The sequence below is a fragment of the Hevea brasiliensis genome, chromosome 18 (genome assembly GCF_030052815.1).
Source record: "Hevea brasiliensis isolate MT/VB/25A 57/8 chromosome 18, ASM3005281v1, whole genome shotgun sequence".
NCBI classification, from domain to species: Eukaryota; Viridiplantae; Streptophyta; class Magnoliopsida; order Malpighiales; family Euphorbiaceae; genus Hevea; species Hevea brasiliensis.
The window spans coordinates 28700199-28715877 of NC_079510.1; the positions used below are offsets into that span (position 1 = coordinate 28700199).

The 15679-nt window shown below is 35.0% G+C and overlaps 1 protein-coding gene across 1 annotated transcript in view; it reads left to right on the forward strand.

The window, feature by feature from the left end:
* Positions 1–15679, forward strand: part of LOC110641940 (uncharacterized) — an 86605-nt gene that overhangs the window by 25457 nt on the left and 45469 nt on the right. The window contains exon 34 of the mRNA XM_058141165.1: positions 8297–8400. Within this exon, the coding sequence (XP_057997148.1) occupies positions 8297–8400 (104 nt within the window). The remainder of the gene's footprint in view (positions 1–8296; positions 8401–15679) is intronic.

A 15679-nucleotide genomic window follows, 5' to 3' on the forward strand; every position in this document is an offset into this window, starting at 1 on the left:
TTGACATTTTTTTTTGAACTACAGGCAGTAAGCAAAAATTTTGAAGGACAAAAAAACTGGTGAGAATGTAAGGAATGGGAAGACTTGAATGGGAAGTCTGGTAATTTTGCGAAAAGTAATGGAAATTTGGCTCGATTTTAGGCTTTGATACCAAAATTGATATAGAGCAAAGAGAAAGAAGCAAGAACTACGAAAAATCAAGGACCAATCCTTGAAAAGAGAACTAATTCTCAACATTTTTATTTAATCTCAATAACAATCATAATCCAAAGCTACTATAATAGAGAATTAGCTCTATTTATAGAGCTTAAAACATTAATCAAATTAGAAATAAAAATCTTAATTCAACTCTAATTAGGAATACTAAATAAGATAAATTAGGAAATAATAGACCTAATAATAATAAAATTTCTAAATAATAAAAACTCTTTAAATTTTCTAATTCTATAATAATCAAAATTCCTAAATAAAATTCTAATAAACAATAAAAACTCTTTAAATTTTTTATTCTATAATAATTAAAATTCCTAAATAAAATTCTAAGCTTTCTATTGTACATTAATAAGTGGTTGGGTTGCAACATTAACTTGGCTAGCCATTTTGATATGTAAAGCAACTTAATCACTTATATAAGTCCAGATTAAAATGAATTAAATTGTAATTTGATCAACACCCTCTCCAAATTTAATACTTCCTTTTCAAGCGGATTTCTTATTTTTCGTCTTAATAAAAGGTTATATTTTAATAGAAAAGGTTTAGTTTGAGACACATATGGCCACAATCTTATTGTAGAAATACATTTTGTTTATGGCAATTTGTTTGGTTTCCTTCTATTACTTGGAGTGAAAAATGATATATTTTCATAAAGAGTTGAATACCAATTTATGTACACTTCTCCTATAATTAAGCTTATTAAATGAGAAAGTATATAAACTCCATCCCTATGATTTTGCTAATTGATTTAAGTATCTACTAGTTGGCTTCCTATTATATGACAACTTCCTATTCTAGAACACTCCCTTCAAACTGAAAATAGATGTTAATCACGCCCAATTTGTTACAAATATAGTTAACTCGAGCTCTATTCAGAGCGTTTGTGAAGATTGTTGAGAATCACGAGCCCATGAGTGTGAATCAATAAAACAGGCAGCGTTCTTCCTAAATTGGACTCTCCATCACCAATATGGTGGTTTGGTTTGCCAACACTTTGTTGTGATGTGAAGGTAGCAAGAGATTTAGTGTAACGTTATATGGTTGTTAGTAGTTGTTAATTGTATCATAATATTGTTGGCTAATATATCGGTGCAGGGAGTTGTAACTTAGGAACCATTCAAGATTATTCAATATAATTCTACTTTTTTTAAAATTCTCTTTCTCCCCCCTCTCCTGTCTCTCTCTCTCTTTCTTTCTCTCTCCTTCTTCTCCTCCTCCTCCTCCTCCTCCTCCTCTTCCCCTTTCTTCTATTTCTCTTCCCTTTTCTATGTTCTTTTGTTGGTTGTGGCCAGGTCACAATATTTGGTATCATAGTAGGTTTGATCAATGGAAATTCTCCTTCTTCCTCTATAATCTCTTCTCTCTCTTCCTCACCTCCTCTGTGAATCTCTCCCTCTTTCTTCTAAATCGTCTTCCCTTTCCTCTGATTTTTTTGGGTTACCAAACATTCTAATTTGGATTCTTACGAATTCAAGTATCTTCTCACTATTTTCTATCCCTTCTTTCTATTAGATTTCATCTGTTTCTTTCAATTTTCCTTTAACACAAACCTTAGCCTTTATCACAACTCAAAATAAAGAAATTTATGGTAGAAAACCCCAAATTCCACTGTTTTGGAGGGGAATTACGTTCTTTAAAAACGTAATTGTCTAATTCTTTTGGAGGAAATTGTTGGTTTGGATGATTTAAGAAGACTCGATGAAGCATGGAGGGCTTGTTGAAGAATTAAACACCTTTCTTTAAGAATTGGAAGGTGGACAACTTCTGATGAGCAAGACATGAAGTCTTTGGTTTCTTGAGATAAGTTGCAGTAGAATCTGAACAATTGGTAAAGTATATTCAAGAATCTGATTTTGAAGAAGAAGATCACAATTTCTATGGTGATAATGATCTGGCCGTCGACAAAAAAGGTTCTATAAATTTTGTTGTTACAATCTTGAAGAAGAAGATTATTGGGATTGGGATGTCAATGATGATCAAGTTCCTGCCCTCAAATTAAATTCTTCCTTTCTAGGGTTCGTTGAAGGAGAAATTGAATGCTCTAAAATCAAATTGAAACTGATAGGAAATGGAGTTTAGCAAGGAGAATTCTAGAAGGATGGCTAACAGAATGAATGGGCTGTTGGAGGGAATCATGGAGGATGGATTACGTGGAGGGACAACTAGCAAAAAAGGGATGGGAAATAGTATAAAGAGAAAAAGCAGGGAATAGAAAGAGGCATCTGGACATATTAGTGTTTTCTCTGGTTTAGAGGGGCAAAGCAAATCTGGATGGGAATCCTTTCTTGGGGGTCACTAAAGCCATTTATCTTCTTGCTATCTTTGTTCTTGTATTTCAATAGTTATCCCCTTTTTAAAATTGGTGAGGTAGAGAGTGAACATTGTTATTGAGAATACTTAATTATAATCAACATTCCACCATTTCCATTTCAATACAAATTTAATTTCTCAATTCAAAAATCTCATTTTACATTTCAAATTGTTCCTAACCATATCAAATTGGTCCGACTTGTTGGATTTGAAAAACCCACAGTAGAAATTCCATGGATAAGATAGAGAGGAACTGGGCAGATTTTTAAGAGAACCTAGCTATTTATTGTAATGAGTTTGGACCAAAACTTTAATAGAATAGAAAATTTACTTACTGAGTTGTTATGGAAGGATGCAGCCGGGAGTAATTTGATACAGTTAAGAACAATTTGAAATGTAAAATGAGACTGTGAATGGAGGATAGAAGTTTGTATTGAAATGGAAATGGCAGAATGTTGATTACAATCAAGTATTCTCAACTACAATGTTAATTCTCTACCTTACCAATTTTAAAAAGAAGATAACAACTATTGAAATACAAGAACAAAGATAGCAAGAAGATAAATGGCTGTAATCAACCCTCAAGAAAGGATTTCCGTGCAGATTTGCTCTGCCCTTCTGAACCAGAGAAACCCTAATATTTACAAAGCCTCTTTCCATTCCCCACTTCTTCTCTTTATACTAATTTCCATCCCTTTTTTGCCAGTTGTCCCTCCATGCGATCCATCCTCCATGATTCCTTCCAACGGCCCCTTCATTTTGTTTGGCATCCTTTCAGAATTCTCCTTGCTCAACTCCATGTACCTATTAGAAACCCTCAAATCAAGATGAAAATGGTATTCTTGATAAAGGGAAAAAATAAGAGTTATAACAATTGTGAGGACTACATGTAAGTTGTAATATTTTGCAAACCATGAATGTGAGTGTAGCTCTTGTGATTCAAGAGTATGGAAGTATAGCCATTTCCAAGTTGAGTCTATAACAAAACTCAATATGCAAAACAACTAAACAACTACAAGAAAGTTTTAGACTCAAATGGCAATGGTATTCAAGATTCCATATGGATGGATGTTTCCTTCATTCTAGGCCAACTTTCAATTTTCATTCTTGAGGACAAGAATGATTTCAAAGGAGATGGTAATGTTGTGACATGTGAAGGTAACAAGCAAGAGATTTAGTGTATGTTATATGGCTGTTAGTACTTAGTAGTTGTTAATTGTAACAGAATGTTGTTAGCTGATATATAGGATTGGGGACTTGTAACTAGGGAATCATTCAAGATTATTTAATGCAATTCTACTTCTTTCTAATTTCTCTCTCTCCCATCTCTCTCTCTCTCTCTCTCTCTCTCTCTCTTTTTTTCCTTCTTCTCTCCTTTTATTTCTGTTCCCTTTGCTCCGTTCTTTTATTGGTTGTGGCCAGGTCATAATACACTTATATGCCCTTTAATTTTCTTGTATACTGCCAATGTGGTACTTATTCCCACAAGCCATATTACAACATTTCCTCTAAAGTGCAACTAGTTTCGGCTTAGGCTTCACAAGCTCAGTTGTCACTTGGCTTTGCATGAGGTGGCCCATCTAACTTAGTTCTGGGCCTTCTTGCTTTGTCCTCAAGGTCTAGCTCATTGGGCTAGCCTATGGATTCACTTGAGTTTGGCTTGATTAGTTCGCTACCAGGGCTAGCTCGTTGCGGCTTAGCCCATCATGCTTTCAGGTCCTAAATCTATGACTGTTAGGCCTCACCACTATGATACAATGTTGAAAATCATGGGCATGTGGATCAATAAATAAGCAACCTTTCATGCTGAGTTCGCTTAAAATTGGGCACTCTATCACCAAGATGGTTTAAACCATTTTGTTTCATTTTCCTACATTTATATGCCCTTTAATTTTCTTGTACATTGCTAATGTGGGATATATTCCCACAAGCCATATTACAAAGATAATTCCTAACCATTCTCTAGTCTTGATATTCTTGTTGAGATGAATTGTTGGATCTTTTTACACACGGAGTGACAATTAATCTTGATGTGTTTGATTCATTCATGAAACATAAGATTAGAGACAATATGGAGAGTAACTTGACTATCATATCACAATTTCATAGGTAACAAGGTCTTAAGACCAACTTCACTTAATTAACTAATGTATTTGCATTACCACATACATAAATTGTGCCATAGTTCTATATTCTAATTGAAAACTATATTGGGAGACTATACTATGTTTTTAACTTTTCTATGACACCACCTCCAACAAAAATATAATATCCCGTAGGAGATCTCTTGTCAAATTTGAAACCTGCACATTATGTTTGGAGGATACACTCAATTTCTTACTTTTTAATGACATCAAGTTTCCTTTAATGAAAATACAATATCTCATAGTAGATCTGTCAATTTTGGAACCCGCACAATCTGCATTTGAAGAATGTCTATGATTTCTATGCCATATGCCACATTCTAAAGCTCTTTTCAAATAACACCAAATTTATTCCAAAATTATCCAGTGAGAGAGGACATAAACCAAGTCACCCTACTAACAGATATGCAGAGTTAGGATAAGTCATTATAAGATATTTCAACTTGCTAACTAATCTTATATAAACTTTCAGCTTCTTAAACAATTCACCATCCTCCCTAGTAATTGCAAATTAGGTGCGATTGGTGCACAACAAGGTTTAGTAGTTAGCACCTTGTTTTCTTAATTTTGCCAATAAGTCAAGAACATACTTCATCTTTCAAGGAAAGGGTTTGATAGATGAGATGCCTATAGTGTCACTTCTAGTGATGATAATATTATCATCTATCAGACTAGCTTCAGAATGTTGATAAAACATAGAGTGATCACACTTATTCTTTTGCATACCAGACTCCTGAGCTACCTCATTGAATCTCAAAAACCAAGCACATATATTCTATTTCGAGCCATATAAGGATTTATGAAGCGTGAGAACTTTAGTGAACTCCCCTAAGCAATAAACCAGGTGGTTGCTTTATATAAACCTTCTCTTGGAGATCTCCATGAAGTATTGCATTTCTAACATCGAGTTGGTGTAAGGGCAATCATAAGTAGCTCACAATGAGATGAATAAGTGAATAGAAGCAAGTTTGGCCACATGAGAGACTGTATAAGAATAATCAATCCTATAAGTTTGAGCTATGTTACTTGGACTCCGGTATGGGTGTTGGAAATGGATACATCCATGTGTTACTTATAGACTTCCTAAATGGAAAATATGGGGATGGATCAAAATTTAGACACTGGTGTCCAGGTATGTTAGGTAAATATCATTAAAATGCATTGTATTAATTTTATTTTTCAATCAAATGTATTTGCTTTGTAATTTTAATTTTTTTACTACATATTTAATTTAATAAAACCTTATTAAACATAGTTTAAAATAGTTTAAACTAAATTTTATAAATCATTATGAATAACTATGTATTTAATATAATGATAAATTATATTTATTTTTAATTATACAAATAGAATTAAAAGAACATGCTAAAAGGCACTAAAAGAACTCTAAACTGAATCTAGGCCCATAACCATAGTCCGTTTCAATAATACATAGCCATCAATAATACACAGGCACAATAGATAATACATAGCCATGTTTTTATCTTCTCAATAACGGAGGCAGCTAACAACTAGGTTCTTCTTCTTCTTCTTTTGCTGGCTTTCTCGATGTAGTCACAACAACTTTTTCCCGCTTTTTCTTTTTTGTGGCTTTAGCTACTAGGCTTTTTCTTCTTTCACTAGCTCTTCTAATGTGATAACAACTCTACTTTTTTTTTTATTTTTTTTTTTATTTTTTACACTGTGGCTTTAGCTGCTAGGTTGCTGCATTGTTGGCTCGCCTAATGTGGTCACAACAACCATTGTTTTTTTTTTCCTTGTGGCTTTAGCCACTAGGCTAGTCCAACTTCATAGATGTGGGTGGACACATATTCCATGTCATATCTCATGTCGTGTCATGTCAACACGATTATAGCATTGTAAAGTGGCAAGTTTGGGTATCAGAGAGTTTGAGCATACCCTTTGGCAACAAGGTGGGATTTTAGATGAGTTATAAAACCATCTTGATTAACCTTCATTGAAAAACCCCAACAACTTTCTTTTTTGTAGGTGAAGACACCAAATTCCAAGTCCTATTAGTATCCATAGCTACCATTTCCTCTTCCATACCATTATCATCCAAAGCAACAATTGGAACAAAGAACTTTTTACTTTCCTTTGCATTCCTAGAAACATTTGAATGTAGAAAATCAATCACAACTTTAATCGAAAGACTCTTCAATTTAATAAGAACATGGAAATTTGAAAAATCTTCAATTTTAAGTTGTTTTGGCTTACATTTCCTGTTGTCAAACTAAAACCATAGAAATCATCCCTTTAAAATTTTAATTCAAATCATGATTCAATTTCTTAAGGCTTCCTTTGGATAGAGAAAAATTTTATATATAAGATTTATTTGATGTTTTTAGTACAAATTATGTCATTTGATTGTTACATTTATAACAAAATATAAAAATTTGTGGTTAATCCAAGTGTTAGAATGTGCAATTGCAATCATGATACTTCTATCTCTCTCAATCAATTTGGTTTCATACCCGGTCGTTCAACTATGAAAGCGATTTTTCTCATTAGAAGCTTGATGGAGAAATATAGAGATGTGAAAAAAGATCTGCACATGGTTTTTATTGATTTGGAGAAGGCTTATGATAGTGTTCCAACAGATGTCTTATGGAATGTGTTAGAACAAGGAGCAACTACTATTGTGCGCACAAGGGGAGGGGACACAAGATTTTTTCATCAATGTGGATTACACCAAGGATCAGCCATAAGCCCTTACCTTTTTACATAAACACATACAAGAGAGTATTCCTTGGTGCATGATGTTTGCGGATGATATTGTTCTCGATAGATGAGACGAAAGAGTCAGTCAATAAAGCTAGAGTTTTGGAGAAGTGCTCTAGAGTCAAAGGGTTTTAAGTTAAGTAGAACGAAGATGATACATGCATTGCAAGTCTGAAGGCCAAATTGGTGATAGGGAAGGAGTTAGTTTAAATGAGTGGTATGAAGTAATCACTTTAAATATCTAGGCTCACCTCCTTCAAGTAGATGGGGATGTGAGGATGTGTTAGTCATAGGATTAAAGATGGGGGAAGAAGTGAGGAGGGGTTGAAGTGAGACGTACACGGAGTTTTATGTGATCGTAAGATTCCCAATAAGTTGAAAGGAAAATTTTCTTTGTCTGACATACAACCGCTATGTTATATGGTAGTGAGTGTTGGGCACCGAAAAGAGTCGTGTGTCTAAAGAAAGAGTTGCACAGATGAGAATGTTAAGTTGAATGAGTGGCCATAATAGAATACATAAAGTCAGTAATTAGATTATTAGATAAAAGGTAGTATTGGTGCAAATTGAAGATAAGTTGAGAGAAGTGAGATTTAGGTGGTTTGGTCATGTGAGCGTAGAAATATCGGGGGCTCGTAGAGACAAGTAGCACACATTAGGTTAGTAGATAGAAAAAAAAAAAAAAGACTAAATTGACTTGGAGAGTAATACAACATGACCTAGAAGTAAAATCGTTTAGAGTGGAGAAAGCGAATCCATATAGCCGACCTCAAATTTTTGGGATAAAGGCTTAGTTGAGTTGAGTTGTATTAGTAGAATTCATATCTATGAATTTAACATCAACATTGTTGTTGCATCTTTAACATTTTGGGCATTTTTTTTTGCAACTTATTTATTTTTTTAAGCAGGCTATTGGCCCAGAGTTAACATTTTACAATACATCAGAAGACGTGGGAATGTCACCAATCGTCTCTAACAAATTATTACATGCACAGTTGGATGCATTTTCCAGGTTTGTTTCTTTTAATTGTGATTTTACATGTGTTATCATTTTGTTGATTATCATTTCTTTTTGTTGTTATTACAGAATATTATCAAGTCTTTGGAAAATTATGTATTTAGATTTTATGTGACCACAATAGGTCCAAATGTTAACTTGAAGTAGTGATTTTATGCATCAGTATTGAAGTTCTTGTTGAAATCAGAGAAAATTGAAGTATTTCTATGTGTATTTCACAATATTAATTGATTTACAATGATTCTAATTTATACATAAAGGATAGAATCTAAATAAGAAAAAATAAAAGCTAATAAATATAAATATTCCTAATTTACAATCTAATTTACAGTTAATGCACTAATTAAGGGATTTTAACACTCTCCCGCAAGTTGGTTCATGTATATTGCACATACCCAACTTGCAAATTAGAGCATGAAACTCCTTACAACTTAATCCCTTAGTGAACACATTAGCTAACTGGTCTTTCGAACGTATTTAAGAGACACTTAACGAACCATCCATAATTTTTTCTTTTATGAAGTGTCTGTCAATCTCTATATGCTTGGTCCGATCATGCTAAACTGGATTATGAACTATACTGATAGCAGCTTTGTTATCACAAACCAAGGACAAACCACTAGCTTCTAGCAGTTTTATTCCTCCATCAACTTTCATAACCATAATAACTCATAGATACCTTGAGCCATTGCTCTAAATTCAGCTCTGCACTGGATCTAGCCGTCACATTTTGCTTTTTGCTTCTCCAGGTGACTAGATTACCACCAACAAAAGTACAATAACCTGATATTGAACTCCTATCATTAAGAGATCCAGCCTAATCTGCATCTGTAAAAGCCTCAATATAAAGGTGACCATGCTTTGAGAAAAGAATCATTTTCCAGGTGCAGATTTTAAGTATCGCAAGATGCGAAAACAGCCTCCAAATGAGATTCACGAGGATCATGCATATACTGACTCACCAAACCCACTGCATATGCTATGTCTGGTCTAGTGTGCGAAAGATAAATCAGTCTGTCAACCAACTTCTAATATCTCCCTATATCCACTGATTTCCCACGTCCAGCTTGCAATTTATGATTTGCTTCAATGGGAAACTCTGCTGGTTTACAACCTAACATTCTTGTTTTTTCAAACAGATGTAGAATGTACTTCCTTTGAGAAATAAAGATTCCTTTATCTGATCTGGCAACTTCTATTCCAAGAAAGTACTTTAGCTTTCCCAAATCTTTAATTTCAAACTTCTGTGCTAGGCGCTCCTTTAGATGAGTTAGTTCTTCTTTATCATCACTAGTTACCACAATATCATCCACATAGACATAAGTAATGTGATTTTGCCCCTACAGTGTCTCATAAACAAGGTGTGATCAGTATTGGTTTGGCAGTATCTAAAGAAAATCATCGTCTTACTGAACTTGTCAAACCATACCCTAGGTGACTATTTTAGACCATACAAAGCCTTCTGCAATCTGCAAACTTTCCCTCTGGTCTTTTCATCCTCAAACCCTGGAAGAATTTTCATATACACTTCTTCTTCCAAGTCACCATGCAGAAAGACATTTTTTACATCAAATTGTTGCAAGTCTCACTCAAGATTTGCTGCACATGATAGCAAAATTCTGATGGTGTTTATTTTAGCAACAGGAGCAAAGGTTTCTTAGTAATCCACCCCATACGTCTGTGTGAAGCCTTTTACTACCAGCCTGGCCTTATACCTTTCAATTGAACCATCTGCTCTATACTTCACAGTAAACATCCATTTGCATCCAACTGGCTTTTTTTCCAGTGGGAGAGTTACAAGTTCCTGTGTCTCATTCTTTGCTAAAGCTTTCATCTCCTCCACCATGGTTGCCTTCCATTTTGGTTCAAGACATGCTTTCTTCCATTCTTGTGGGATAAAAATAGAGGAAACATATAATAGAAAGACTCTAGAGGATGGAGACAAAGAATCATAGGAAAAGAAATTAGAGATTGGATGTTTAGTACAGGTTCTAACTTCCCACTATTAAGCTTATGAACAAAGCAAACACACCCAAAGACCTTTGAAGGGACAGTATATGAATTTTTACCCTACAAAACCTATAAAGGACTCTTAATCTCCAATGTTTGAAGTGGCATCCTGTTAATAAGATATGTAATAGAAAGAATAACATTCCCCCAGTAAGGTTTAGGAATATTCATGGTAAACATAAGAGACCTAGCAACTTCAAGTAAGTGTCTATTTTTCCTCTCAGACATCCCATTTTGTGAATTACTGTTAACACAATTAGTCTGATGTAAAATTTCATGTGACTTCAAATACTCCTGAAAGACTCCATTCATATATTCTGTACCATTATCATTTCTCAGTATTTTAACATGAGCATCAAATTGTGTACTAATCATTTTGTGAAACTGCTGAAAACAGGAAAAAACTTTATTTTTCCCTTTCATTAAATATACCCAAGTTAACCTACTGCAGCAATCAATAAAGGTCACAAACCATCTATAATCCGATAAAGACAGTTTGAGTAAGTCCCCACACATCATAATGGATAGTCATAAAAGGAATTGAAGCCTTATTATTTATTGCAGGCTAAGATTGTCTAGTATATTTAGCAAACTCACAAGCATCACATACTAACAATTCAGTTTTGCATTGCTTAAACAAAAAAGGATAAAGTTTCTGTAAAACAGTAAATGAAGGATGTCCTAGTCTCCTATGCCACTGGATAATTTCTTCCTTAGCACCTATAGACTGTCCCAACATTGCCTGGCCAACATAGTCAGTTCAATAGATATAGCCTATCTTGCAGCCTATCATTGCCAATCGTTCTCCCTGTTGTCAATTCCTGAAAAACACAGCGAGTAGGAAAAAATTCAATTTTGCAGTTAATAGCTTTTGTGATAGAACTGATAGGCAGAAGGTTAGTAGGAAAGTTAAGCACATGTAAAACAGAACTGTGACTTATAGTAAGAGTGCATTTAACAGAACTTGTTCCAGAAATATTAAATAAGGATCCATCTGTAGTGCGGACTTTTTCTTTGTCTGAACATGGAGAATAGGATATGAATTTATTCGAAGAGCCTGTCATATGCTTGTTTACTCCAGAATCTATATCCCAAAAAGAATTATTAAAATTGGCAAGAAAAACATTACCTGAGTTGACGAAGTTAGAAGAGGCAACTGTGGTGGATTACGATTCAAGTTGTGATAGTAAACGCCTTAAAGTTTGTACCTCTTCAGTGAAAAACATCCCAGCACTAGCAGTATCTTCAGAAAGATCCACAGTCTCGGATACATTAGCTTCTTGGTTTTGTAAAGCCCATCATTTTTCCTCTACGCCCTTTGATTGGGCGACCATGCAGTTTCCAACAGTGTTCCTTAGTATGCCAGGTTTTTCCACAATAGTTACAATGCAGCTGATCCTTATCTGATGGATCATGTGACTGTTCACGTGAAGAATTAGCAGCTAGCCCTACCTTATCAACAGACATAGAATGAACCATGAAACTCCTTTTACTCTCTTCCTACTGAACATAAGAGTGTGTCTGTCTTATGGTAGGTAAAGGATTCTTCCCAAGAAAATCATATTCCACATTCAATCCAGCAAGAAAATCATAGATCCGCTCTTTCTCAACCAGCTTCTGGAACTTAACTGCATCATTTAGACATGAAGCTTGAAAGTCCTAGAAATCTAGTTCTTATCATAGACTACTCAATTCTGCATAATATTGAGCAACAATTAGTTGACCCTGTTTCAAATAATGAACCTTGTTTCTAAGCTTATACTCTTGTGCGTTGTTTCCAACTTGAGAATAGGTCTGAGAAACTGCACTCCAAATGGTAGCTGCACTATCCAACAGCAAATACCCAGGAGCTATATGAGGTTACATGGAATTGATGAGCCATGACATAACAAGAGAGTTATCTGACTCCCACTGACTGTAGGTAGAACTCGCAGTTTTTGGCTTTCCAGTAATATACCCCTGTAGCCCTCTAGCTTGAATAAACAGCAGACATGATCTAGATCACGCCAAAAAATTAGTTCCATCCAATTTTATAAGACTAATATGTAAAGAGGGGTTATCACTGATAAAACCCGCCTTTGTTTTCGAGATTTCCTTCTTCTCATTTGCCATTTTAGTACAAAAAAATAAAAATAGGTACTGTATTGAAGACAACAAAAAATAAAAGTGCAAATCAGGTGAGAGGAATAGGTGGGTCAGAGGCACAAAAACCAAGAAAGAAGGTGACAAGAAAAAACGGCTGGAAAAACTGTTGTTGGCGTGTGGGGTCACACGCCTTACCAAATGATAGCAAAACTCTGGGCGAGGGCTGGCGACCTGATGTTCTTCCTTCTTAGGTGGGCGGTGACAATCACCTCCCTCAACAGACTCGCTTTTAGGCTTACTCACACAAACCCTAACTATTCTGGTACTGTTCAGGCCAAGAAAAGTTGGCTTGGCTCCGATACCATGTTGAAATAAGAGAAAATTGAAGTATTTCTATGTGTATTTCACAATATTAATTGATTTATAATGATTCTAATTTATATACAAAGGCTAGAACCTAAATAGAAAAAAATAAAAGCTAATAAATATAAATATCCCTAATTTACAATCTAATTTACAGCAAATACACTAATTAAGGGATTCTAACAGTTCTGCTTCTCATTTTCTACCTTTTAGAGGACTTTAAATCTTTAATGATTCATATATGTCACTCCCATGTATATCTTGTACATTGTTTTCTTCATATTTACGTGAAGTTTTTCCTTGGGGAGTACTTCGATTAGATTCCTTTCTCTAGGACACTTGTTTCTATATTAAGAATATATGGCCCTTCTGAAGTTGTCTAATTGTGGAGGTATCAAGCTTATGAGTCATGCTAAGAAGATTTGTATGAGAGTCTTGGACATGAATTGAGGTGTGACAACAATCTCTGAAAACTAATTTGCTTTTATAATGAGAAGGTTAACTATGGAGGCAAATTTTCTTATAAAAGATTGATGGAGAATTATAAGAAGAGCATACACTTCCATATGGTGTTTGGTTAACTTACTAATGGAAATTAAATTATTTGGACATTCAGGAGCAAGTAAGACTAAGTTTAAAGGAATAGGAGGAAGAGGCTATGCTTCTCCTATCCTTTTAACCATAGTTTATGAACCATTCGATAAAGTAACTTAGATAGAGTCAGAGGAGATATTAAAGCGGAGAGAGGATTTTTGTTACCAGAAATGTGGTCGAATGCACTAGAATCTAGGATTCATGGATCAGTGGGTGAGAACTTGGTTAGACAAGCAAATGAATTACCAAAGTGGGAAATATTGGATGAGGATGACGCTGGTTGGCCACTTGATACTGCAAGTATTCATTATAGTTAGCTTCAGTGGATTAGGCATCTTATCTCCTGCATCAGGCAGTGGGAGAAGTCGATCTCTATTGGACTATGCCATATGTGCTGTGGGTCTACTAGTGTTGGTAGACTTGTTATTACGTGGTGAACCATACCTTTCCCTTTTCGATATCCACCTCCTTGTCCTTGTTGAGTTCCATTATGAAGAGCTAATGCAGGGGGCTCAACTTCAGTGCTATTTTCGCTCAGAGAGATATGCAAGAGTTGTGCAGAGACATCTTCTAAGGTGAGAATAATTGGGCTTATCAAAATTTGATCACTCATGGAGCAAGGTCAGATTGGTGTCCTATTAAAACCAATGCCATAAAAAGCTTATCTTTGTTGTTCTTTGGTAGTAATGCTCATTGAGATGGGCATGGGAGAAATAAACTTGTCTTGTAATGTTTCTACTTGCCCCAGATAACTTGCCATATCTTGGTGATTTTGTTGGAGATGGACAATGTCTAAGACAACCTTATACATGCAATGCACATCATTATGTTATGATAATATGGAATAGGAGCTATGAGTATGTATTAAATGTATAGGGGAATATATTGTATATGTTACGAATGTCATCCTTGTAGAGTCCTGTATAGTGACTATTCCTAATCATATAAGGATTCCTAAACCTAATTAGTGTAGAATAAATCTGTATGTAATACATGTGTATATACTCAATTGAAATGAATGAAAATCAATTTGTTCTTAATAGTATCAGAGCTAGTGGGCTGTTAGTTCTTGGTTTGAAAATCAAGTTCTCTGTTTTCCTTGTTCTTCAAAAGCATCTATGGTGTGAGGTCACCTAGTTAAGGTGACGTTTGGATATCATTGCCCACCCAAGAAGGACGGCAAACCATCGGCGACCGTGCCCACAAAGTCTAGTGACGGGATTTGAAGTGTGCGACCCACATGCGCAGATTATCTTCTTTTGCCCTTATCTCATGCGTTGGCGAGTGGAGACGCATTCGACGGCGTTCACTTCTTCGGCCTCTTCGCCCGGCGTCACCCTGAAGTGCTCAGTTCAGGCAAGGTGATTCTTGTTTAGTCTGGGGTGTTTTGTCAAGTATTCTAGGGTTTTGAGTCATTGTTCTCCTTCGGGCAACCTTGCGTGGAACAATTCCAATTTTTGTTTTCTAGAATTCTCTAAGTATTGTTGTGTGTTGAGCATTTATTGAGTTGTTGGGTATTTGCTTTGCTAAGGTTTGGACAGTGATATTGAGTTCTAGAGATTGTGGATTCTTGGTTTAGTGGCTATAGTTAGGTGCGTTAAATTTTTATTTACTAATGGTGGACAATAAAACCATTGTTTGTAATGTGATTTCGAAGATAATTAAGTTCATGAAACACAAACTTAATGGTTCAAATTACCTAGAGTCGAGTAAGACTGTTAGGGTCTATTTATGAAGCATTGATAAGGATGATCACCTGACTAATGATCCACCCATTGCTGATACAAAGCAAGCTTGGCTCAGGGAGGATGCTCGTTTGTTTTTGCAACTTCAGAATTTGATTCATAATGAGGTAATCAGTTTAATTAATCATTGTGAATTCATTAAGGAATTGATGTATTGCCTAGATTTTTTATATTTTGGTAAAGGGAATATTTTCCCTATTTATGATGTGTGCAAAGTATTCTACCATGCTGAGAAACAAAATAAGTCTCTCATGGCTTATTTTATAGTGTTTGAGAAGGTACATGAAGAGCTTAATGTTTTGTTGCCTTTTAATCCCCATGTGAAAGTTCAGCAGGCTCAAGAGAGCAAATGGCTTTTATGAGTTTTCTTACAGGTTTCCCTTTAGAATATGAGACTACTAAATCTCAAATCCTATATAGTTCTGAGATTTCCTCTCTTCATGATACATCCACACCTATTTTTCGTACAGAAAATA